This window comes from Mastigoproctus giganteus, chromosome 6, assembly GCF_048544385.1.
Source record: "Mastigoproctus giganteus isolate SK-2022 chromosome 6, ASM4854438v1, whole genome shotgun sequence".
Classification (NCBI taxonomy): domain Eukaryota; kingdom Metazoa; phylum Arthropoda; class Arachnida; order Uropygi; family Thelyphonidae; genus Mastigoproctus; species Mastigoproctus giganteus.
In genome coordinates this window covers 106,655,463-106,682,834 of record NC_143580.1, presented here as the reverse complement: position 1 = coordinate 106,682,834, position 27,372 = coordinate 106,655,463, and the positions used below count along the sequence as shown (strand labels likewise).

The 27,372-nt window shown below is 38.4% G+C and overlaps 1 protein-coding gene across 1 annotated transcript in view; it reads left to right on the top strand.

The window, feature by feature from the left end:
- Gad1 (glutamate decarboxylase) overlaps positions 1-27,372 on the top strand; it is a 217,804-nt gene that overhangs the window by 56,239 nt on the left and 134,193 nt on the right. The window contains exon 2 of the mRNA XM_090376098.1: positions 16,970-17,209. Within this exon, the coding sequence (XP_090232224.1) occupies positions 16,970-17,209 (240 nt within the window). The remainder of the gene's footprint in view (positions 1-16,969; positions 17,210-27,372) is intronic.

Genomic DNA, 27,372 nt, shown 5'->3' with positions numbered 1-27,372 from the left:
GACAGAGGAGGTTCTTATTGTGTAGAGTAGAAATGGACATGATACGGCTTTGTATATGCATTTTAAAATGCTGATCTGAGCATCTTTGCAAGTTCACATTGCTGCCCCACATAGCTTTAATTGATCTTCTGGTGCTATTCTTACTTGGGAGTTAATGAGGATGCCCTATACTGCTTCCTTGGACTTTACTAGCTGCTCGTTGTGCTGGTGCGTTGCTAGCAGCTCAGTGTACAATTGATCGCATGTTGAACGATATGAATAAATACAGATGGTGATTGCTCACCAGTGTACAGCATTGCGCTGCGAAAATAAATTATAGATATAGAAAACAGATTTTGCTCTTCATTTCTTTAATCGTACGCAATCACTTTCTACATTCCTTCTATTAAACACATATGATATCCGAAGACGGGTATCCATTGATGCAGTCGGTATCTAACTCTTCTAAACTTCAGGATACCAGCGATACAGAGCGGTTTCTTAAGCAGTTATGGTGTTTGAATCTGCATGAAGCAAAAATACGAAGTAATCTCTTAATATCGAACCTTAATATGTTTGACAGTTGTAAACTACTTTACTCAATATGGCAGACTTAGAAGCAGTCTTATTTATAACCAGGCTAAACAATAAGTTTTCCCTGGTCCGATATAGCAATTGGTTGTGACAAGTTATAGTACTTTTATTTCATGTCAGTAAACTGTGATATGCATCTAACTGATTACTTTCTATACCGTGTATTGTTTTACTGATAATGAAACCCGGCTATAAGTATACTTGTAAATTCTTTTGAACATGCTTTACAATCTACATAGCCAAAAAATAAACTGACCTTTTTCATAGAAATGAGTGACGCACATTGTGGTCCTTTGAATATTGTAAACTCTGAATATAATAAGGATACAAAAAGAAAATTATTACGTGGAAAAGAAGCGATGTTGAATAAACTGAATGCTCGCTGTGTTCCTGCAGCATTATATTTTAATGCTCCTCAGCCTAGACGATGCAATATTAAACTTTTAGGAAACGCGCACTGAACTAATTGGATGCAAGTGAGTTAGAACTCTGACGGAGTGAAACATTCGAGATGATGCAACATGACATGAGTACTGATAAAATGTCATTCATTTCGTGCTATCCAAAATCCGAAACCAGAAATGAAAAAAAAAAAAAAAAAACCAACAGAAATGAAAACAGTGAGGAAACAGGTATGCAATGACGCAGAGATTAATGGGCTAATGAATATTATTTGACTACCTCATTTTATGCAAGAGAAGAGACCCGAAAGTGAACGGGGAGGATTCGTTTTAAATCATTTGAAATTATAACGAACCTATCTGTTATAATGAAAAAAAAAAGATTCCAGTTCCTAATTTGAATAGAATGGCATCAAATATCAAATAGTACGTTTCTAGAGATAGAAACAGTTATGGCATGTACTTTTTGAATCCCGATTTCATAGCATTTACTCTGTTGAAATAAGAATTAGAACAAACATGAAAGACTAATTATAACAAACAAGCAACTTGTCCTGCCACAGCGAGTGTTTTTCTGCAAAGTTTTTAGAGATCTTGCAAAAGCTTCGTCCTGTGTTGTTATAAACCACGCATACTTGAACTTCTACACTCTATACGGCAATTTCAAACGTTGTCCTCAGAGCTTGCAGGATGCAAAAGTTTACATATCTCCTTATTCAAGTCCTGCCGATTTGTACTACCTAATTTTATAGCGTGTGGTGGAGATTAACTAATTTCAGTGACTGAACACAAATCCTACTTATTTAGGTTAGGATTAGTGCGCTTTCTGGATAATCGGTTACTGCAAGTTTCACTCGATTATTCAGGATCGTTCATCATTCTCATCTCATAGAATAACTCACTTTTTTTTGCTGTTAACCCCATTTCACTCTTTCATTTATTTACCACAACGGCTAGCTTGATGTGAATAATCAGCTCTTAACAAGGATGACGCATGTTTGAATTCTCGACGCGATACATTAATCAGGCTTTGCTACCAGGAACTGTGCTTAATGACAAGAAACTTTTCTTCAGTGTCGTCATATCGCTTCAGCTTCAAGTTCCATTTCTCTGGGAGTGAGGCAAGAGAAGAGAAAAGTGTATTAGCTGCAGGATTATGATGGCCTATGTTATCTAATAACGAAACTCCCCAAGGGATATTTGCTGTGCACGGCGATACGCTGCAAAGGCCAGGGAGATGGTAAATACCGCAACTGCGGGGCCTGTTTCGAGCTTGCTGCTCTTCTGCCGGGAGCTTTTCATGCTTCGTGCTCCCGTCAGGATGTGTGCTGGTGAGCGATAACGGACAAATCGGTGCGTCCGCCGCTTAGCTTTAGGCCTTACCGTCAGCCAGACATTCACCTGTCATAAGAGGACTGTATCAAAACATAGAAATTTTAGATCGATGAGGGGAGAGAATGCCGCATGGATTTCCCTCTGCAACGTATTTAAAAGTCAGAGTATAGTCTATGCACTAGATGAGAGAGCGCCTGATCTCAAGTGCAGTCACTGCAAACAGTTTACCGTCTGCATTACCATCAGCAGGACTGCACTGTTTACGATTTATCCAAAAAAATCCATCTGACACCACATCCCGCACCAAGCTATTCGTATTCGTAGGAAGCACGCTCTCCAGCACCTCACTGTAACAGCTTTATGATTCGAAGGGAAGCGGCTCGAATTTCTGGTGTCGTGTTTCGCAAATGGCCTCGCGTGTAGGTATTTATCTCTCGTCAGAGGAAGGGGAGAAGTAAAGAGATTCTGTTTCACCATCCGTCCGTCATATTGGGAAAGTTACTGTCTGCAGTCGGCATTTCTAATAGCGAGAGGGGAGGTATAATGAGCCATATAGATGGGAGGCGTGAAAATGGCCGAAGTAATCAGGGACGGGAGGAGAACGAGGAGTGAAATAATTTATCGTGACATTTTCTCCACTAACGTGAATTCCATGGTTATTAGATGCGTTTGAGGCAGGTATTCCATGTTATCACTATAAGCGGGTATCTAGAAAAATGACAAATAAGAAACAATATCTGGCAATAAAACACGACAGGTTTTCATTACAGAGTGTAAGATAGACATTTAATTAACGAACTGAAGGTGGGAAGTGTTAAAACGCGTAAAGTAACCAGGGATCGAAAAGAAAATTGAGGATAACCTATTGATCTACAAAACTATCTAAACGAAACTTGTCTCCATGAAAAAAAAAAAAACAGAAAAAGAAATTCGTTAACCATCACGAAGTTCATGTAAGCTGTTAAAGATAAAATGTCTTTTACAGAACGAAACTAATTGTAAGATAGCAATATTTTACGTCATATTCCTGTAATGTTTAATAGCCGAATGTAGCAAAGCACATTTAAGTTTTTTTTTTTTTTTTTTTTATTTATTGTGCGACAAAGAAGTTGCCTTTTTTGGAAACTTTTCTAGGAAATGTTTCCTATAAGGGCGTCTTTTTGTGAAGAAGTGTCATTATCACGTGCTCAAAGTTTCAATGATCTTTTCCATGAAAAAAAAAAAAAAAAAAAAAGAAATCAATCTTTTTTTTTTCTTCAATTCCCAGGTTATTTTGCGCAAAAGTACCCCCTCTAGAGACAAAACTGAAGTAATTATCGTTAGGTAGCCTATGTTGGTTACTTGGCTTTTTGTGATGAATGATTCTGAAATGCTGGACTTTTTCTTATGAAAGATGAGATTACATTTAAAAGAAACATTTCTTAGAAAGATTTTTTTTTATACTGCCATCGTAGAAGATAGCTGTCAGCCGTTTATGTATCCATGAAACAAACAATTACTAGATTTTTCAAAATCCTAAATAGACTGACACAACAGAAGGAAGTATTATTTACTAGGGTCTTCACTATATAATGCAGCAAAAAAAATATAATGGTCAGATGCCACAGATTGTTTAAGGAAATAATTTTACTCATTGGATAATTTTGAGATATTTCTTGCTTGTCAAACAAAAAGAAACGTGTGCAGGGTTTCTTCTTAAAATATCCCATGTCTATTGTTGGCCATTAGTTGTGTGTGACGTACCAAAGTAGCCGAGACCATAAGGCTTCAGTGTATTGTGTTTATACTTCAGTCGGGTTGCCATTTGCTGGATGAAAAACTGAGGTTTCTAGGCCTCGGTCATAGGCACCTAACGTTGTTAAGTTTATAATTTTTAAAATATGACGATCTCTCTCTCTCTCTCTCTCTCTCTCTCTCATACATACACATATGGGATTCTTCCTCTTGCTCGGATATTGAGGAAGGACAATTGCAGAATAGATGTGCCGAAATTTGCCTTTAGCCAGCGGGTGGTTGATTGCTGGAAAAAACTTCCATCTGTCATTATAGAAGGTGATAGCTTAAATAAATTCAAGGAGAAACTTTTTGGGAGAATGGATAGATGAAATGGGAAGTGTTTCTTGCTTTTTTTTTTTTTTTTTTTTTTTGGCTGATGCTCTATAAGCTTGCTTTCTTGCATCAAATGCCACTGCTACACACATTGGATAGCATGACGGGAGGGATGGTTTGAATGACAGAAATTTTTTCCCTGATTTTTAGCAGATGAAGAAAAAAAGTTCTGCTTTCTTGCATCATCTAGCCATTATAATACCAATACTAAAATCTTTGCGCTTCCTGCATTGTAGTTTCGCGTGGAAGTCATTTAGTCTACACTAAGCGAAAGATGGAAAACTAGTGCAATATTTGAGTATATTTTATTCGTCAGGAAAACGATTTATCTTTATTTTTATTTATCTTCTGAATATATCCAAAAATAATTGTTTATATCTGCTTGTCTGTTTTAGCATGGGGTAAGAAATGATAACTTATATAGAAGGGAAGGTTAGCATGAACTGAAATAAAGGAAGAAAGGTTACAGGCGATTTCAAACATCCAGCAATTTGATCAATAGAAACAGACAAAAATCAGCAACGTAAATTATATGTATATACAATACCATATGTACGAAGGTTTGGTTAAGTTACCGTAATAAAAACATACTATATACGAGCCTAACAACTCTGGGAGGTAACAGGAGTCATCCTCTAACAGAGTTGTCCTCTAAGTGCCAAAGCGGTCTTCCATGAGCAGTCTTCAAAGTGTTTCGACCCCTCTTGCAATGGTGTCTTTACCTGATTCATGTATTTCATCAGTTAACTCTACGGTAATCTCCAACAGCGCATGGACTTCGATGGACGTTTATAGCAAGGATGGACGTAAATGACATGCGGCTTTAGAACATCTTATCGAAAGATGAAGCTTGTTTGAGGCACTGTGAATATCCCGATTTGTCGGGTATGGGGGAAGTTCTCTCCGATGCCCATACACTAATTGCAAACTTTATAACTGGACCATTCTTCTCGAGAAGGTTCGAGTACGTGGTTCGGAAACGTGTACGTTAGAAGTAAACTGATCTTTCCAGACATATGTTTCCTGACATACGGTTCTTGCCCTTCTAGAAAAGATTTGGATGAAATTGTTTTTATGAAAAATGGAGCTACATCACATATCTCTGGACTAGTAAAAGTTAAGGTCCATATTTGACGATGATCGCATCATTTTCTAACATTTTTACGATGCTTGGCAATTCTCCGGACTGTCCTTTCTCTCTGGACTTCAGTCCTCGGGACTTCTGGTTATGGGGATATCGCAAGTAACGATTCATCAAATAAATATTTAGTGTCTGGCTGACACGAAGGAAAGCATCACAAGGCAGTTACCAATATTTCAGGAAACAGTTTGCTATGCTGCATAACGTTTTCAGCATATCGGCTATTTTATTTTATCTTCACAACCTCTAGCTTCCTCTCCTGGAACATCTAACGAAATAATCATACGGCTTGATCAAATGAATTGTAATGTGTGCTTGCTGTATGGCCAAATAAACTGTGATGTGCTGACGTCTAACGGGGTGTAACACGCTTGAGTTCAAATTCTGTCAATGATGGTAGCAATTTTTACGGACTTTTTCCTAGGGCGAGAGTTATTTTTTCCTTCTCCTTCGCCGATTGCATATTCCGGGTTTAAAATAAAACCAGATTAATTGATGGGGAGACCCTACTTGATTCGCCTTAGACCGACAATTATATAATATAATATAATGTAATATATGAGTTATAGCTTCAAATAAAAAGACTTTTAATCTCTCATCTCCAAGATTCGAACTTAAACCTTTGCAAACGATGACAAATGGCGAAACCACTATACCGTCACTGAATGGATTACCTAAACGATATCATTTGGTTCTGTTCTTATGGTTTTATCCATGTTTATCAATAGATAATTATATACTATATGAGTTATACACAGATTTGAACAGTCTTCAAGTGGTGATTTGTGAATTGCATTAGTCCCTGACGGAATTACAGTATAAAGCAACTTAGCAAAGTATGACGCTTACGAGTAAGGAATTAGACAGGATACTGTTTCCATCGCAAAAAAAAAATTACGATTCGCAGCTGTTGAAAAGGTTTACATGCGCCTGGAACCCTTTTGTCTCCTAGTTTTACTGGCTAGTCCCCAAAATAAAATATCATTTTGTTTTATTGTTTTGAATGTGATCGATAAACAAAAACATTTCTAACCAGTTTTCGAAATTTACCCGTCTGGCTTTTAAAAAGAATAATACAAAAATAAAATTACACACTGTGAAGTTTGCTCACCGTCTATCTGCTTGCTTATACGCAGTTTACTCAATATACAGTCGCTGAATGTTTCGGCTTCCAAAAATTCTAGAGGGGGAAGTCTTAAACAGATTACCCTTTATCGTGATGGGAAACTTTTTTTTCCCTATATAACGCATTTGTGGTGCACATAATAAGCACCGAGTGACCATTTTTGCGGATCCATTGGAGACAGAGGACCGCAGTTTGCGCTTACTAGTTCATTAGTAATAGGCAGTTCATTTCGCAGAATTATCCAGAACGATTTTTTTATTTAGCGCAACAAATTAATCGCATTGATTGTTTTAGCAAAGACGACATCAAGGAATAGAAAGAATCTCAGCAGAAATGCATTTAGATAGGATACCGATTCCACTGCGCAGAATTAACTTTATTATTAATGAAAATTTGTAGTAATGTTAAAATAACTGCAACTGCATAATAGCCCTGCAGTAATTAAAAAAAAGTTTCGGTTATAGAGGACATACCATTTCAGGCGAGTTCGCATTTACAGGGTGATTCATTACCAGTGCGACAAACTTGCAGGAGGTGTAGGGGGCACAAAGACGAATCGGAAGTACATAGCATTGCAGGGTCCGAAATGCCTTCGTCATGCGGTAGAGGGCGTTGAACGGAAGGTCGCGTGAACAGCGATCCCGCTGGAAGTCAGCATTTGCGAACAGTTTCTGTTGAAGAAACCAAGTAGCAAAAGTCCTCCGGAGTGGATAATCCGCAGGCTCCAATGATTGGACGCGTTGCAGATGGTATGAACTAATTTGGTTTGTTGACAGTATCCTCCATACAGTGGATTGGAAAATACCCAATCGTTGGCTTTTCGCTCGAGTACTCGTACTCGGATTGCCTTCTGAAAGACGTAGGACATTCTCCTCATTGTCTGGCGTCCTCGTCGTTCGCTCTCGATTCATGGTACCTCTCTTGAAACAACCAGTCTCACGTAACCTTCTGTGCACACGTGCGAAAATCGTATGGTGAGGAACACGCCTGTACGGGAAACGTTCCTGGTACAAGCGCAGAGAGGCACGCCCGTTACAGTTCGCAGCTCCATACGCGAGGTGCATGTCGGCTAGTTCAACGTTTGAATACTCGTCCATCCTACTGCCTCGGGAACCGGTTCGCAAATGCTGACTTCCAGCGGGATCGCTGTTCACGCGACTTCCCGTTCAACGTCCTCTACCGCATGACGAAAGCATTTCAGACCCTGCAATGCTATGCGATTCCGATTCGTCTTTGTGCTCCCTACACCTCCTGCAAGTTTCTCGCACTGGGAGTGAATCACCCTGTATATGAGGTGTGGCAATAAAGTTCACGGACTGGCGCAATAAAAAGAGCACAGAAATTGTTTTAGTTTTATTCGAAGTAATCACCACCTAATTGAATGAACTTATTACACTGTTCTAAAAAATTCTAAAAAAATTCAGCGAAGGCGTCCAAAGAGATGATGTTCGTTGGTAAAGTGTTTCTTTCTGTTCTCAACACCCTGAAATCTTTCCTATGAAAGTGTATTTCACCTTGAAAAAGGGGAAGAAACCCGCCAGTGCTAGATCAGAAGAGTAGAGTGGATGGTTGATCTGTGCAATGCCATCTACCAATGTAAGGAAGATTGGATCTCGCCCTTCATAACCTCAAAAAATATCAATCATATTGCATGATGGAAGTGAGGGGAGCTTTTCTCTGGAGACTAAACATGGGTTTCACCACTTTAAGCGTCCAATAAGCAAAGTGATAGTAATGCACCGGCTGTTGAGAGTCATCTATCAACTTGGCAGAATAGCAGATATATACCCCTGTGTCTCGTTTTAAAATCGGAAAAGTAGATGAAGCAATAAATCATTATTCCTTTTCCCCTTTCGCACTGTTCAGAGAGAGAGAGAGAGAGAGAGAGAGAGAGAGATAATCTTTAATGCCCTTCACGGCCAAAAAGCCAGGGGTTTACATTTTTACAGAATCCCGAAACGTCCGGGAAAATAGAACAATTAATTTACAAAAACAGGTAATTTTACAAAAGAAAAACATATTTTGATACAAAGGAGAGAACTCCTTACGAGAGTCAGGTCTGATTGAGCTGGCTTAACATCGAGATAAGAGCACCAGCTCAATCAGACGGGAACAGATGCAAGGTACACATGTCATTGCTGATTAGTCCTAGTAGACATAATTTTTTTCCTGTAAGTCCGGTCAACAGCGAATTTGTTCAGGTCGGCGTCAAGTGCCTGGGTTTGCTTGAACATCTGCTGAGGGAGGAACCTGTCCGAGAGATGGAGTCGCGCTGAATGTGAGTAGAGCTCGGGATTGGCCCTAAAGGCAGCAGGGGGAATCCTCCAGCCACAGGTATCCCAGAATGAAGGTGTTGCGATTATGCCTGTTATCATCTTGACTGTTGCTAGGAGGCGTTGGTCGTCGATTAAGGTGGGAAGCCGTGGAATCCCGAGAGAGTTGGCAAGCTGCGTGGTATGAATCAGAGCTGGAAGGTTGTGCTTCCTGTTGGCCCACTTTAGGAGCCAGAATTCTGTGGCAAAGAGTGGTTTCTTTATTGATGGTGCCGCTGACGCCCAAATTTCAGCAGCATAGAGTAAAGGTGGAAAGATGATTGTTCTTATGTACCTCACGGTTGTCTTTTTATCTCTGATATGAAGGAGATGTTGTTTTGCTATCCACCGGAGTCTTGAAGCACGTGTGAGGAGCATGTCTATGTGGGCGTTGAATCGAAGTTTGGAGTCGAATACAACGCCCAGATCACGATGGCTGGATGCAATTGGGATGAGGGTGTTGCCGACCGAAGGCTGGAGAGAAGAAGGAGTTTGCTTCAATGAATACACCATGAATTCGGACTTAGCAGGATTGATCTTGAGCCCGAACTGGCAGAGGTAAGATGTGACTGCAGTGAGAGTGTTGTTAATTTCCGTTTTTACCAGATCAAGGTCTTGACCAGGGATGATGGGAGTAAGTATCTTGATATCATCTGCATAGCTCAGTAGACATCGAGAATGTGCAACCAGTGGGAAGATAATAGATGAGAACAGAAGGCCGGAAAGGACCCCTCCTTGTGGGACTCCTGCGGTGACGGATCTAGTAAGGGTGCGATCTCCTGTATGAAGCTTTATAACTCTGTTATTCAGAAGAGAGGAGAGAAAGCATAATATATTCCCTGTGATCTGGAAGTGGCATTCCAGGAGAGTGAGTAGTTGGTTTACTTGGACGGCATCAAATGCAGCCTCAATGTCTAAGTAAGTAACAGCTAGTTCGTGCCTTTTCTCGAATGCTGACAAGATAGTATTCGTGGTAGCTAGCAGATTTGTGATCGTTGATCTGTTTGGAAGGGAATAGTGAATTTGGGCTGGATTACTGGGCATGATCTGCTTGGTGAGGATCGGGAGTAAGGTCTTCTCCAGGAGCTTCAGCAGGCTGGAGGAGTTGGAGATGGGTCGGAAGTGTTTAGGTTTCGATGGCGACTGAACTTTGGCTAAAGGTTTGATGAGATAGTTTTCCCATTGCTGTGGAAAAATCTGGTTCGAGAGTAACTGGTTGAAAATAATTAAAAGTGGCTGAATAATGTACGAACTTAGGCATTTGAGCATGAATTGGGGAACTCCATCATCACCAGTGGTTGACGAGGCAGGTAGAGAATTGATGGCGACGATCAGCTGTTGTTTTGTGATCTGAATGGTGTTCAACACTTGTTGCTGGGTGGGCTCTGTTAGTAGAGCCAGATCTGAGTTTGGCATAGGATTACGATTAAATCTTGTGACGAAATCGAGCCACAATTCAGGATCAAGTTGCAAAGGAAAATGAAGATTCACTTTCTTGTATGGAATTTTTCCTTTAGCCAGATCTCGGTTAACGTATAATTTGATTGCCTCAGATTTCAGGCGATTGAATTGAGCCCGTGCCCTTGAATAAACGATGCGATCATTGACATTTTGCGACTGTTTCCATGTGCGATGGAGCTGTTGCTTCAGCTGGAAACTCATTTTGAGTTCTGAATTCCACCAAAGTCTTGTATATGGACTGATTGTGATTGTTTTAGAGGCGGCATATTTGGCAACCGTGTTGATCCAGTTTGTGAGAATGTTCACAGCTATTTCTGGGTCACAAGTCTCTAAGGCCACCCAGGGAATGAGAGAGGCGGCTCTGATGCACTTATCTACATCAAGTAAGTTGGGACTAGTGATGTCAACCTTTTTTGTTGTCCTTCTGGTTTCTAATTTGGGGACTGGCAGATATGCAGTCACATGTATTGGGACATGATCAGAGTCGAATGACGTTTCTGCAATGTAATCAAGGGTGCAAGGGATAGAGGCTAGAACTAGATCTAAGAGGTTATTCCCCCTGGTTGGAGCTTCGTTAATAAGTTGTAGATCAGCACATCTCAAGTGTGCCAGAAGATCTTTTTTCAGATTAGATAGCTGAGGAGGTAAATTGAAATCACCACAAACTAAGTGAGAAGCTGTGGGGGATGCAGCTGATTGATTATCCAGTTGGAAACTTCAATGATGATTTGCTGGGAAGGCGTTGGAGGTATGTACACCACACAGATGTCAAACGTCACGAAGTTGTATCTTAACGTAACGAGGATTGCTTCATAGTTAGGGGAGTTACTGGATTTATTATCCAATAGCTTGAAAGTGGATTTCTTGTAAAATATTGCGACGCCTCCACCCTTGCGTGCAATCCGAGATGTGAATACGACCCCATAATCAGCTGGGGCAGCTGCTGCTAGGAATTCTTCATCGTCATTGAGCCAGGTTTCGGTGATGGCGAGCAGGTTCAATCATCTCCTTTTCGATTTTTAAACAAGGGCATAGGGGATATCACCACATGCTTGTCTGGGTAACATTCACTATATTCCGAATATAGTGATACACCAATACTCTTGTTTAATCAAACTGGAAAAGATTTAAATCAGACAGTGCGAAAAGGGAAGCAATGATAATTTCCTGCTCTCCCAGCAAGGTTGGCTGGGTTACACTGTGTTCAAAATATAGTGAATATGTTACCCGGACAACATATAACACAGCCAACTTTGTGGGATAGCAGATATTTCTCCCTTGTACCCTTGTTCAAAAATCGGAAACGCGAATGAACCAGGAAATTATCATTGCTTCCCTTTTTGTACTATTAGAGATTATTGCCAATAATCTTTTGAGGATGTAGTATCCAAAGAAATCAGCTTAACAGGAGCTGTGAGACATATGTCTCTGTATGGAGGACAAGGATTCCAAATACGCAATTGCACACGATAACGTTTAAGCAAGAAATGTTTGTGCAGATAACCTAACATGATATGTAATTTGAAGTGCTACGGAAGCTTAGTATGTCACAACAAATAAGGTATTAAACCACATCTGTTTATGGTTTTTGTTTCTATAATACGTTAAAATTTGTGTGAAGAAAACTTTCCTAAAAACAATAAATAATTTTACATATTTTATGAACTTGCAGCACCAGAGCAGTAAAAGTCGAAAATAAAGTGAAGTGTTGATTTCAGACTTCAATCAAGGCAAACTGGTAAATTCTAGAATTTATCAAATCGCTTTGGTAAAAGTAAATTTCGGACTTTTCAGCAACAGGCATATGTGTAAGGTAAAGTTTTAATTAAACCGAAAAGTTCTTAAGTTTACATTTATTAAGCGTTCTATAAAAGTTATTTTCATTTTAGCAATTAATTAATAAGGAGTAATTACATTTACTTTTCACTTCTATTAATCACAGAAAAAGAAAAACTTCAATTAATTTAAGAAGAAAATGAAAAGCTCCTGAAATGTAACGCTCAGCCTACTTTACCTAATTTGTTCGTAGCGACCTTATTTGAATCATGTGACTGAACTTGCTACGGAAGGATTTTTTTTTGAAGGTTATTGATGGGTTAGTTCATCTGAACACTGTCATGAAGAATGAGGCCCAGAAGACTAATAAAGCTGTGCTCTTTCCCTGTAAAACTGCGTGGAAGAACGCTTCCACAGTGAAATAATGAATTTTTTGACAACGCAAATGAAAGGCCGACCGGGCTAGCCGAGTGGGTAAAGTACCTGTCCGGCAACCCAAAGGTCGCGGGTTCGATTCTCGCCTCGGGCTTGGATCAAAGTACTGCAAAAACCTTGGGAGGTGCAATATGGCCACAGAAGCCGATGCGCCAATAACTACCAAATCAAAAAAAAAAAAAAAAAAAAAAACGCAAATGAAATCATCCATTATTTTTATCAGCATTGTATTAGAGTATATTTTTTGCAGCGTCACGACAAAATCTCTCTATTCTATAGTTAGTTTTTTTATACAAAATGTAATCATTTCTTCTGGCAACTTATTGACAAAATTCTAACTTTTCGGAACTTTCTAATGATAGTTTCAAGAGATGCACGCCAAATGGCCTCGGGCAAAACAGAAGTTGGAAGTATGTGGGTTAAAAAAAAAAAAGGCCAAGGTTGTTCAAAAACGAAGCCAACTCACACAAATAGCAAGATTATTAATTTGACAGGTAAACGAAGGTAAAGTGAGTTTTCGTTTCGATCACAGCTACCGGCAGATTTTTATTGTATAGAAGGCACACATAGTAATAAAAAAAAAAAAAAAAAAACACAGTTCCTCCTCAAAGTAACATCAACTGCACTCGATGACAGCTTTAGTAGGATCGTATAATAAAAAGATCACCTCTGGTTAGGATTATTGCTGTGACACGTTTTCTCGTTGGCCCAATGATTATTCAGACATTTGTTATAATTTAATGTCTCAGAGCTCGTGCAGCAAAATCCTCGGGAATTTTATAATTGTGTGAAATAACATCAACACATTACATTTGAGATTTTCAGCCGTCTTATCGAATATTTTAGCCAATCGTGAAGAACCGAAATTTAAACTTTGAAACGGTCTCTACTTCTAGGAGATAATTTCAAACGTGCTTGGAGGTTACTCCAGCTTATATTTACTGAATGACAAAAACTGGATTCTTCTTCTTCCATCTCTGCTTAAGTGAAGATGGAAGAAGAAAAACCAAGTAATAAAAATCAGAGTTTTTGTGAAAAAGAGTAAAACGCAGGGTTATAGGATGTATAACAAATGCTCACTAGCAAGTAAAAGCATAGCTACATATTTACTTAATTTAAGAGAATATGGCAAGAAATCACTTTCGTTTTCTAAGAAGAAAGATTAAAAACGGAACAACAAAATATTTCATAGAATTTCAAGGGTTTCATTTAAAAACCGAGTTCCAAGCACTCTGTTCTTTTAATAATCGCTGGGCATCACCTTTACCTCTCTTCCAGTCCTTGTGGTCAGCATTGGATCACCAACCATCCCACAAAATGAAACCAATGAATCATGGTGCGTTTTGGAAGGATAATACTAAACAGCGTTTCTTTTGCGTGATTTCGATCAGTCCTATTGCGGAATATGCGATTTATGTTTGCTGTACCGTTTATCACATGCAATTGAGTTCAAATTTCCCATGTTTCAGTTTTTAAATCACCCCTCTCCTCTCTTCAAACCTATGACCACATTTTATGGAATCTGTTTCATGTTCTGTAGTTGCATAATGGTACAATGAATATAATTTGGGTGATTCATAGAGAAAAATAAGGTAACAGGTTTTTTAATGAGTGAAGATGAAGATCAAAATTTTTCCTCTGTCGGGTTTGCACGTACTTCAAGCATAAATGTTGTGAGTACAATAATTGTTGAAATATATGAATTTTCCACATTATGACAAAACGCTGATTGTGCACTGATCTAAAACTAGCTTAGAATACACAAACCTTCTTAGAATTGAGCTCGTCCAGTTTCGCTAGTACTATCTGATAATCCTGCTGAATGTACACTGATAGCTGGAAGTCATCTGAAGGCAAGGCGTTACGCAAATTTTGCAGAATACTGCACGTTTTCATAGCGAATGATGGAATACAAGCGAAGACGCAAAATCATGCATCCATTTTCGTTCTTTATGATAAAACAAATTGTAAATATTTCAAATACCGGGTGGTATTAAAATAAGTTTCCCTATTTAGGAGACCCTTAGTGTCAAAATGGTTAGAGATAGCGCTGTAAAAATCGGTGGGTATGTCATTTAGGGTATAGGGAAGCGATTTGTAGAAGGAAAAAAAAAAAAAGTTCAAATTTCCGCCACCAGGATAGAAATTGGCACTGTAAACGTGGGATGGAATATTTAACTTAGGATTAGATTTTAATATCAGAACTTAGAAATCTACAGATATTGGTCTATGTGCTTTCCTTTACTTGAGATGACATTCTGAAAACGGAGGAATGCGTACGACACAGTTTCGCGTAGCATCTCATTGGGGATGTTGGCTACATGCTGTTTAATGCTTGCTTTCAAATCGACAAGAGTCTGTATGCCGCCACGGTAAACTGTCTTTTAGGTATCCCCATAGCCAGAAATCACAGGGATTGAGATCTGTTGATCGGGCTGGCTAGAACTGCGGAAAGTCTCTAGAAATGATGTGATAATTTCCGAATGTTGAACGGAACAGTTCCTTCACTTCTCGACTAACGTGGGGAGGGGCACCATCTTGCATGAACACTACGGACTCCAAGCATTATTCCCGCTCTGCAAGAAAGGCAATGTGATGTCTTAGAAGAGCGCAGTACCGTGCACTAGTTACCGCACACACATTACGAGGCCATGAGGTGTAGACCCTTCAAAGAAAAATGGTCCGATTATAAAAACTCTGCTGTGAATCCACACCATACTGTAACGTATAGACTTTGTAGTGGTCTTTCATGCACAGCAGACGGACGAGAATATTTGGCAGTTTTGTGCATTTACAGCCCCATGAAGAGTGAAATGTGCCTCATCAGACCGCAAGATCATTCGAGCCCATGTATCGTCAAGTTCCATATGAGCCAGAAATCGTAGAGCAAAGTCTATTCGTTATTACTGATCACAAGACCAATTCTTGCATTACGCGAATCTTCTACGGGAACCAGCGTAAAATTATCGAAGCACTTTGCGTACAGTAGACCAAGGAAGGTTCAAGTCTCTTGACACAGCTCTGGCAGGCACTATTGACTGGTAGTGCTTCGCATTGTGACCATTGCAACCGCCACTTCATCCACTACCACCGTTTCGATAAGTGGTCATCCCCTGCCTGGAATTACACCTAATTCCCCGGTCGGTCGCTTCAGATTTCTTTATTAGTTTTCGTAAATGACAATGTCATAGGTCCTTTACGTAAACCTTTTAAGTTTCCGATATTCACGTAGTGCTGCATTACCCTTACTATTATTCTGGTAGAACAGTTTTACTAAAAGAGCACTTTCCTTTTTTTTGTAAAAGTCATAATATGGTTATTGATGATGGCGTTGGCCTTTCTTAGAGAGAGAGAGAGAGAGAGATAATCTTTAATGCCCTTCACGGCCAAAAAGCCAGGGGTTTACATTTTTACAACCTCCCGAAACTTCCGGGAAAATAGAACAATTAATTTACAAAAACAGGTAATTTTACAAAAGAAAACATATTTTATACAAAGGAGAGAACTCCTTACGAGAGTTAGGTCTGATTGAGCTGACTTAACATCGAGATAAGAGCACCAGCTCAATCAGACAGGAACAGATGTAAGGTACACATGTCAATGCTTATTAGTCCTACTAGACAATTTTTTTCCTGTAAGTCCGGTCAACAGCGAATTTGTTCAGGTCGGCGTCAAGTGCCTGGGTTTGCTTGAACATCTGCTGAGGGAGGAACCTGTTTCTTCTTTTATCTAACAGGATGTCACTTGCGTAAGCAGCGTGTCTTGAAGTAAATGACAACTTTTACATATGTGCAGCGCTTTTTCCCCTGGTGGCGGAAATTTGAACAATTTTTTTTTCTTCTTCTATAAATCGCTTCCCCATACCTTAAATGACATGCCCACCGATTTTCACAGCGCTAACTCTAACCGTTTTGAAACTACGTTCTCCTGAATAGGGAAACTTATTTTATAACCACCCGGTATATTTATTATTATGTCATCGCACTTTTATAAAGAGAGATTAAAGCTTTCATCCACAGAAGCAATTCAAATAGCCACTACTCGTTATATACGCAATGCAAATATGTGCATTTTCAACAAGCAAACACTGCAAGTTTGTGTGTTTGTTGAAAATTTACTTAATATTAAAATAAAGTTACTTTCAAGGAAAACCATTATTATATTCACTTTGTGCTATTCACGATGCAACTGTCAGTTACAACGATTAGAAGGAAGTGCTTCGTACAATAACGCTCTTTTATTGTATTAATTAAGGGTAATTTTTAAAGAGAGGCTTAATGAATTTCTTAATTTCGAATAGATCTGCATCCTTTGGCCAGGAAAGATGGCGACGAAGTCACAAGGACGTTCCTGATGCGAGTAGTTGATATCCTCTTAGATTTCCTTCGTAAATCCAATGACCGTTCTTGCAAGCTGCTCGACTTCCATCAGCCAAACCAGCTAAGGGAGTTCCTGGACATGGAAATTCCAGATGAACCACAGAACCTCGATCAGCTTCTGGTTGACTGTAAAGATGCCCTTAAATATCAGGTAAAAACAGGTAAGTAGAAAGACTGTAGGAGAATATGTGGGTAGCCTATTTGAATATTTAAAATATTAGAGTAATGAGGCTTTAAGTTTATAATACTTAAAGTTACTTAAATTTTTTGAAATGCAGATAAAAGGTTTAGAAATTGCATTTTTCATCTGTAATTCTGAATCATACTTTATGACTTTTGAATTACATATTTTTTCCTAACTGCTACTGTATATTTGTATAAATGTTATTTTCTTTAAAAATGAGAAATTAAAAGGAGCAGGTATTCACCCATTTTTATGAAGATAGTTAATTAGCATCGTGATTATTAAACTGCTTTATTAATTCTCGATTTATAAATTGCTGTATTCTGTTTTTAAATTATATTTTGAACTTTTAGCTGAGTCGTTATATTGCACGTAGGTTTATTACCTCCTGACACAAAACTGTGTCTCTTCGACTCTTCTTAATTCCAGTTCCCTGAAACAAAACAAATTTAAAAGCTACTTGGGTGAGGGCATCACCTTCGAATGAAAATATTTACTAATCGAAATGCCAGATTACGAAAAAAAGTTGCTCGACTTGGGAACTCACACCAAAGTGTAACGTAAGTTGTTCAGAATTTGAGCTAAGAAAACTAGTCATATGGTGATTGCAGTCTATGCGAAGTATATAGTCAGTCAGTAGATTTGCGAGGACAAAACCAATTTCCGGGAGGGAAAACTACGTATACCTCGCCCGAGTCCGACTGACTCGTCTACAATGTGAAAAAAAGAAAGGAAAAAAAAAAAAAGTTCCCTTATCCCCGAGAGGAAGTATTTATCAATTTCGAGTGGCGAGGGGAATCAAAGCCTTTTATACACTGTATAAGAGAACAGTAACGCTATCCAATGGCTACTAAGTAGAGCTAACGAATTGTGGACAACATCTAATATTTGTCAACAACTTCTTCAAGTTCTCATATGTTTCTTTCAAATGCACAAAGTGAACGAATTGACCCATATTTATTTCCATTGTGATGAAACACACCCTTGAGATTCCTCTTTGATGAGTCAAAGAGGAATCTCAAGGGTGTGTTTAACTAATTAACTAATTCCTAAACAGTTAAGTCATTTATATTACTGCAAAAAAAAACACAGAATCGTCCTCAGAAAAGACAAGAAAGATATACTAGTCAGAAATCAGTGCATTATAGCCACAGTTGCTGATACACCAACAAACTGAACAACAACTTCAGAAAAGAAAGGGACTAGTTCTCGTTCAGTGCGTCTATACTACGAGAGAAACGTCCCATGTGCTAGAAGATTTTTTGACTTAAGTTTAGAACTAAGGAGCTGTGCAGATTCCTTTGGTAAATTTAAATATGTTACCAGATCATTGAGTTCATGTTTTACAAACACTTGAGGGCTGGACCCAATGTCTCTAGACATGTAGACTTCAGTTTCATATTCAGAAGATCCACTTTCAGTATTCTCTGCTGCTACATTCTCCAGTATAAATGGAGGACATGGAATCGGCAGGTTATCGCCATGTGGGACTAGTCTAATGCGAGATGGAACATTATGATGCACAATACCCTTCTTACGCTTTACATTGTATCCCTCTGCATTAACTAAGCAAAAATAACAGTCAGGGTATTTGTAAGCTGCCGCTAAATCATGGGAATTGAAAATGGCTTAGCCTTCTTTTTACCAATTTTTCACAATCTCAATGTTTCTAACACAGTTTAGGAAAACTTAATGTGGAGCCCATTGTTATTGTTTACCGAGTTTTACTCCAAAATAAGCATTTTTTTTTTAAATTCTGCAATACCTTATCTTTGCTACAGGATTGCATAACTTCCACAAATATAATAAAATAAGTTCGAATTGTTCAAACACTTACGTGAAAATATTTTACTGACTTTTCAGCACAAGTTTGACACGATAAACTGAAAAATAAACGGAGCTCACACTCATAAACACTGCATCATAGAGCTCTCAAGGTAAGAAACAAATTACTGAAGGCTTTGCTCCCAATATGTGAAGAAAAAGTTGGATATCCACTGATTTAGATAACACTACTCTCCATAGTTTTCGGCGTTTGTAACTCAGTTTTTACGCTGATTTCAGAAATGTTATTCGTTTTTTCCTATCACTTTCCGTTTTTTTACAAATCACTTTTAAGTTGATGTCATGAGCTGTATTATTGAATGTATTAAGTTAGGAGTAAATAAAAGAAAAAAAAAAATGTTTTTTCTAACACCATGATCGAGTTACTTTACAACGATGGTTGTGTTCCTCCTCCAACAGAAACTGAGCTTTTTCATCCGTTAAACAGGACCTCTGAGCTGGTTGTTTGAAATTAGTGCCCAGATTGTCATAGCTGAGTAAAGTTCAGCGTATAACATTAAAGTGACCGTGGTTAAAGGCCACATTACTACTAAATTTGGTGATGTTCCTGTATTCTCTTATCTTGTGAATTCCTCTGATCTTATGTAGTCTTTCGGTAATATAAACAGAATTTCTTTCTGTAAATTGCGTTGTTAAAAAAAAAAAAAACCCTTAATTTACAGAGGATCAGATCACATACCTAGTATTCCAGGTTATCGGAGTAAGGTCAACTGAAAATAAGAAATGGACACCGGCCGAGCAGAGGTATGAAAGTTTAGAAATCATTTCATCGAAAGTGATTAACTTAGCAAAGTTTTGAGTTAGAGTATTAATCTCAGAGTAATATGAAACTCATCAAAAAATTCTAAATTCTTATAAGCTCTGATTAATTCCTTAAAACAGACTGAAAATTGTTTGGAATTAAACTTTTTAATTAGTTTCGGCTGGTAGACAATTAGTGTGTTGTTGATGACTGCTGGCTTGACTAGATGAGCAAACGCATATTGTTAGCAGCAGTTTTGGAAGCAAGATACTTTTTCATGAGAAAGGTTTTCTTTAGAAATCTTTAAAAAAAAAAACAAATCTCTTATTGGAAATACATTACCCTCCAGAAAGCATCGGGACACACGTCAGTTTCATACTAATGTTACCACCACTCGTTTTATGGGCGTGTCGCTCCCTCTTTGGCCACTGTGCCACACTACATCCTTCTTCCACTTCTTCTGCAGAACAGTTACCAGTTGAAATACTAATGTGGCATGTATTGGTCTGGCAACCGATGTTCTAGTTCATCCCATACGTTTCCACAGGGTTCAAATCGATACTTTGCACCAGCCATTTCAACTTTGGACATGAATCGCCATTCATGTCGATGAACCATTCTAAAACACATACCGGCGGTATCATTATTCTTTTTAAACAAACAAAAATCAGTACCAAAGAATTACCCGCGGTGTAGAGAGCATGGAATTGTCCAAAATGTTAAGGTAGGTGTTGGCGTTCACAGTTCCCAGCATAAACACCAGCACTTTTAGTACTACCTAGAACATATAATAAGAAACGGCCCACACCATTATTTTATAGTGCTAACCGAACATAATCGTTGCCACAATGCACTTCGGCAGCAGACGTTCCTAAGGCATCTTGGAGAACGTATGGTGCGTCCACACCTGCCTGTCTGATTGGAATACGGGTAGCGAGATTTGTAGCTCCATAGAACCAATTTCCACTACTCTACGAGTCAATTAAGGAGGTTTGTCGCACCATGAAAAGCGAGATCATTGATTATTGTTGGCGGTGTTTGTCTTATACACTGGCACTCTTCCATGAAAACCAAGGCTCTGGAACTCCATACGTAGTGTATTCTTACAAATCTCAGTCCCTTGATCCCTTAAATTCCTGGTTCATGTTTTTCAGGATGCTGAAGAAATTGCTGTACTGCCCATCCGAATCCCCATTCTCCCTCTGGTCTCGTGGAGCGAGTGTCCGTAGTCTCTTTCGCGTTGTTGGACAGTGATGGAACCATCATGCTTCATGCTAACGTCATTGACGGCTGACTCTGGCTGGTCTAGCAATTGCAGGAATCGACAGTAATGTGATATTTGACAATAACATCTCTCTCGAAATTAGTCTGGCCAGCTGTATATGCCATGAAGAGAACTAACTTGTTTGGTCCATATGCCTTCCTTATATACGGGTCTGAGTCTTTATCCGGGAAGGTTCAATGGATTATGAAAACAGGGATATGCGGATACTTTTTGGAGGGGATCTCATAATGAATAGTGACGTCCATCAAATTTAATTTTGAAGTGGAAAATGTCGAACGAAAAAATTTCCTACATATAGTAAATTGATAGAGTAAAAATTTAAAAATAATATTAAATAAATAATGAAATCAAATGAAACGGACTACCTTTTACCCTAGACTTAACATAAACTACCTATTTCTCTCTTTCTCTCTCTCTCTGTTTTTATCTAAAAGCCGAATTTTCAATTTCTCCAAGCTATCAGCCTCAACTATTCGAGGCTGATATCTTGGGGAAATCGTTATTCCAGTAATTAATACTCGCTGGATAAAATAAAACTTCCTATAAAAAGAAGCCCAAATTTATTACATATAATTTTAATTTTGGCCCACAGTTCTGAAATTATTTTACCTCTCTTATACACCTCATACACCTCAATATACCTTATACACCTCAATCAAGTCTGATCTGAGGTTCCTAGTTTTCAAGATGTGTAATCCTCATATTATTAGTCCTTTCTCATATGGACACCCTTTTTCCGATCTCACCATGCGAGTTGCCCTTCTTCGGACCCTTTCAAGCAGTTCGATGTCTTATTTTTAGGTGTGGTGTCCATGCTTGAACTTTGTATTCCAAATGTGGTCTTATTATATTATATATTCCAAATGCATTTAGGATATATTTATATTGCAACTGCACTTTAGTTTTATTATCTGTCTCTATCTCTACAAGTAAACGTCCGATAAATCATCGATAGGACATCACGGGCCCTCCTTTCTACCTGTCTACATTGCTCTGAGACCTTCGTGTAAGTTATAAATCCATTTCTTCCTCTACCCTCTTAGTTCAATCCCACCAAGTGGGTAAATTATTTGAGGTTGCTATTCCCGAAGTGTAGAGCTTGCATTTTGCTGCAATACTGCCACTCTTCTGACCATCCCTGAGGTCTAAGTTGTTCCAAAGAATCTCTGATCGGAGCTAATCATTAACTACTATACTAAAATTATATCCTTTTTTATTACTGAAGAAGGGTTTTAGAAAATAGCCATACAATTTTATGCTGTCGTTTACAATATATAGTACTGTATGTACTAATACAGGATTATTTTTATACAGAAATTCTTTCTGAACTTCGCAGAATTTTTAAATGACGATTTCGCATATTAACTTGGTTTAGTAGTTCATGTAGATGAATTAGGTTTATTTTTGTTTCTGTTGGTAATGTTCATTTAGATATGTCAGGTGTTTTCCGGGTTAAGTAACTTAAGTTTTACGAATACGTTATTGTTTCATTTGTTAGCCACGTTATAAATATTAACCATAGGCATAAACAATAGGGAGCAATTCACGTTTATAGTTATTCTGAAGGATCACACAAACATTGCTTACGAGAAAGATATTAACTTTGACGTCTCCAATAACAGTGTAATCGGCGTTCCCTTCACTGAGTAGACCCTAAGCATTTTCGCAAATAAATAAAGCCATAACTCGGAAGCCTCTACTATAGCATATTTTCCCTTATGATTAAGCCGCATAATTGATTTCTAACCTTTCAACAACATACTCAAGCAAAGAATTTTCAGCATGTTACAGCTCGGTATGCAAGCGCTCATAAACAAAAACTTACGCTGTTCTATGCGCTTGTGCGCGCGTTTACGAGTGAGTTTCGCCGATACATATCATGTCTGAATAGGCAGTACCATGTAACGTTTTATACAGAATTGTAAAGTTTGTTCTGAAAATCTTGTCTCTAAAGAAGGAAAGCACTTTTAATTTGCCTTTTTGCATATGAGATTAACATAATCCAACTGTAATTTAGCCGCATTCAAGAAGGTTTCGCTATTTTGAAATAGTTTTTTATATTTGAATGCATCCGGCAAGACTTCAAAGCCACCCCGGTAATCAAACCACCGCAGAAGGTGAAAACAGAGACATGCATTCCATTGTGCATATCAAGATATGTGCTAAAATGCTATTACTCTCGTATATATCCTACCTGTAATTCCCACAATTTTAAAACTATATTTAAGCTACGACATTTTATGGTAAAAGAAAGGTGAAAGTTATGAGGCATACGAGAAGAACAAAGTTTTAGAACAGTTGATGTCATGTGGGGAAAATGTATTTTATCAGAAATTTACAAGTCGACAACTGCCAGAAATGGAAATCAAGAGATAACGTTGAACTCAGGAAACGACAAGGTAAGCGTAAAATACTAACTGGCAGCATTTGAGAAGACCGGTTACCTAATCTCGAGAACAAATAAAAGAGAATAACTTTGGAGCCGTGAGTGGCCACAACAAAAATTGTGTCCATGACACGTTAGAGCGCTAAATTCCATGAATTTTCAAGGGAAATTTTTCAGCCGAAAAGCCTCTGATCACAAAAATAAATGCACGCCATCGAGTGACATGGTACGAGATACACAGAGCTATGTATCTTCTACCTGAACTGTGGATCAATGGAAATCAGTCCTATGGTGCGAAGAGTCACGCTACAAGCATGTCCAGTCTGATGAACGTGTTTGAGCTTGAATGAATACAACCTTTGCTCTCTTTACTAACATTAAAAAAATTCATGGGTATTGAATACAGTACTGAATATTAAGATGCCTGAAACGTCTTACTAGTCACCCTTTAACCATCTCGAGATCTATCACGTATGTTAATCTTGTTGGCACCCTCTTTTCAACTTCAACTTCTCACCAATTGTCTTGACTCCTGAAATGTCTACAACCTTCGCGATGACGCGTGGATTTCCCAAAGAAGCTCATTAAAGAATTTAGCAATGCTTATAAGGCTTTGCCTTCCTAACACCTTCCAAACGCATAACACCCTGAAGATTTTCCCATATAAGTTATGTGACGAGAACGTCTACAGAACTCAGAAAATACAGGCCATCTACCACCAACAGTTGCAACAGTTGCTGTAGTACGGTTTTAGGAGCATTAGCGACTAAGGTTATATTGCTTCGTGTATACAACTGTAAATTGCATGTGTTCTCTGGTCGATTTTCTGAACCAAAGTTTCTGGAAAAAAATAAAAAACCATGCTACCATTGCCTGAGACCGACTAACTCAGCCACATTGCGAAAAAAGCCCATAAAATTCCTCATGTTATCGACGGGACTCAAACTTGAATCTTTTCCACCCAGTGTGGGGAGGACGGCAATTCTGCCAATGGGGACCTGCAAGTTTGATGAAATCTCTGGATGTTTTCGTCTGTTATTATACAGTATATGTATATTACGAGGGCTATTCAATAAAGAATGATCATAAATTTTCATGAACCTTACTGCTTACTATTTCTAGCTGAGGTGCGGAATTTAAGACAAAACCAAGCTGCATCACATAGGAAATGCGCAGTTGACTCGTACGCACGGTGTGACCTTGACAGTCTCAAGTTTATTCCTGTTCAGTTTCGCCATGGACGTAACAATGAACGTGACATGTCCATTGTTACGTAGGCGAAACTGAACAGGCATAAAACTGAAACGAAACTGTTACATAGGCCTCTCAAATTTTGTTTCCCCTCTCAAGAAAACATCGACTGAAGCGCATGAAATGTTTAAAGAAACTTATGATCTACGATTCCGTATAGCACAGCTCGCAGGTGGTTTAGAATGTTTAAAGATGGATATGATTCAATCACAAAAATCGGCGGTCCTGGAGCTCCAACCACTGCTGCCACCACAGAAACCATAAACACTGCTTCTGTAATTGTGAGAGGAGATTGTCGTATAACAGTAATGCACCTGGAAGAGATGTTGAGAATATCAGAATGAAACACGCACGGTATTCTCCATAAACATATGCATGACACGTGTTTGTGTGTGCTGGGTTCCAAGCCTACTCATACCTGAACAACAGTAAGGTCTCAAAGGAGGTTTGTCAGGAGCTGCAACGGATGGTTACTAAAGATGGTGAGGTTCTGAACAAGATGATAAAGGCAGATGAGACACGGCTTCATCATTTCGACCCAGAGAGTAAGCAACAAAACTCTGTTTGGACGTCTATGTCATCGCCAACACCGATAAAGCAAAAGTTGTTTTTTCTGCAGGAATGGTGACATTTACACTGCATTTCTGTCTAGAGTCCAGTCAACGTACAAATTATGGTTATTTCTCTCTCTCTTTTTTTGACATTCAAGGAAGTTTACCAGCATGTTGTGCCGCCTCATACGACTCTTATAGGACCTCTGTACTGCACACTTTGCGGGATCGTATTCGTCGCAAACGACCACAACCAGGAGGCAGGTGGGTGGATGTTGCATCAAGGCCACTGCAGGACCTCACATTGCTCATCGAGTACTTAGCCAACATTAATGTTAAATGTGTTGCTCATCCGCCCTGACACTGCGATTTTTTTTTTATTTCTAAAGTTAAAGAAGCTGAGGGGAAAACGTTTCCAGTCGTCAGAAGACGTTGTAAAGACATCAGATGCGATTCTCAAACGCAAGTCAAAAAATAACTTCTACCATGGTTTTGAAGAATGGCAGAAATGTTGGAATAAGTGCAGTTCATCAAATGGGGAATATTTTGAAAAGGACTATCAAAATATGGTTGGTTTAATAAAAGGTATGTTGTGAAAAAATGTACGATCATTTTTTATTGAGCAGCCCCCGTATATTATTTATATACTGTATATATATACGTATATTATTTGTCCGTATTACGATGTGTATTTATGTCACTATGCCTTTTGGGTGTACCACTGTATATATGTATGTCTGTTACTGCAAAATATCTGTACGTGCTATTTTATGTACGTATTAGCTATTATGATCTGCGACTGTCATTGTTTTATGTACATCTAATGTTTGTATATGTATATTATTTTATGTATGACTTGTATGTTTATAATATAAAAATGTACATGGGCACCCCTAGCTGAAGGCTGTTCAGGGGTGAAACAAACAGCAATAAAACTGATTTAATAAAAAATAATAACACCCATGTAGTAAGCCTGTTGTCTCAACTGCGAAGTTAGGAGGAAGGGGTCTCGTGGTCTAAGGATGTTCTTCATGGTGTGGAATAGGTTGACTCTCGCTGTGCATGGTACCACTGACGCTGAGTCCCTACATTCATTGAAAATTCTGTGTCGAATACTATTTAAGTTTTATGGAAACTGTGTTTACTCCTTTCGAAAAGACAACGCTCCATGTCGCAGTTTTGCTGAAACGCGTAAGGCTTAACAGAATAAGAGTTAGCGTAATGGAAACATTTATCCAAGTAGATAATTAATTAACATAACTCACATAATAATAAAAATCATCTTTCGTTATGATCTGCCGAACACTGATGTTTTTCAAGTAAACATCTTTGTTGCAGGACATATGTGTTCTAAGATGTACTCATTCTGAAAGTTATTAATGAGGTTCTTGTCATCGGCTTTAAAACTTGTCCTTATACGCTTGCGATCAAGAGGATAGTTGCAATTGTTTTGGATCCGAGAAAGAAACTCGGAACTTCATATAGTATTTAATGCATAGTATTAAAATGTCTTCAAAACCAACTAAATAATACAAGTAATATGAAATATAAATGTACTGGAGTATAAAGCAGCCAAGAAAAATGTTTAAAATCGTCATATAATTAAACGCAAATACATTTTTTCTAACATTTCTACAATTTTTCTCTTTGACCATCGCTTAACATTTAATCACATTTTATCTGAACCCCGCCCGCCTTCTTTATTTTGATTAGTGCAGGAGCGAAACAACTCATAACGAAAATGCCCATAACCTCATGAAGGGTTGCAGATCAGTTTAATTATAGATGTATCCATACCATCTAAAGAATTTTTGACGATAAATATGAATTTTCTGAATTATTTTCCAATTCCAAAGATCAAGAATTAATTCATGAACTTTTCACTGTTTATGAAATATCTTAGAATTGTATCCGAAGTCAATAATTTCTCTTTCCAAGAGTAACTGTATCTACTAAGCACGTTATTTCGATTTCTTCAGTTGAAATAGAAACAACCTGTTATACAAATGTTCATGCTTTTTCATGAACACCTGTATAGCACTCGCTTTTCGCACGAACACATGCAAACAGCGTAGGTGAA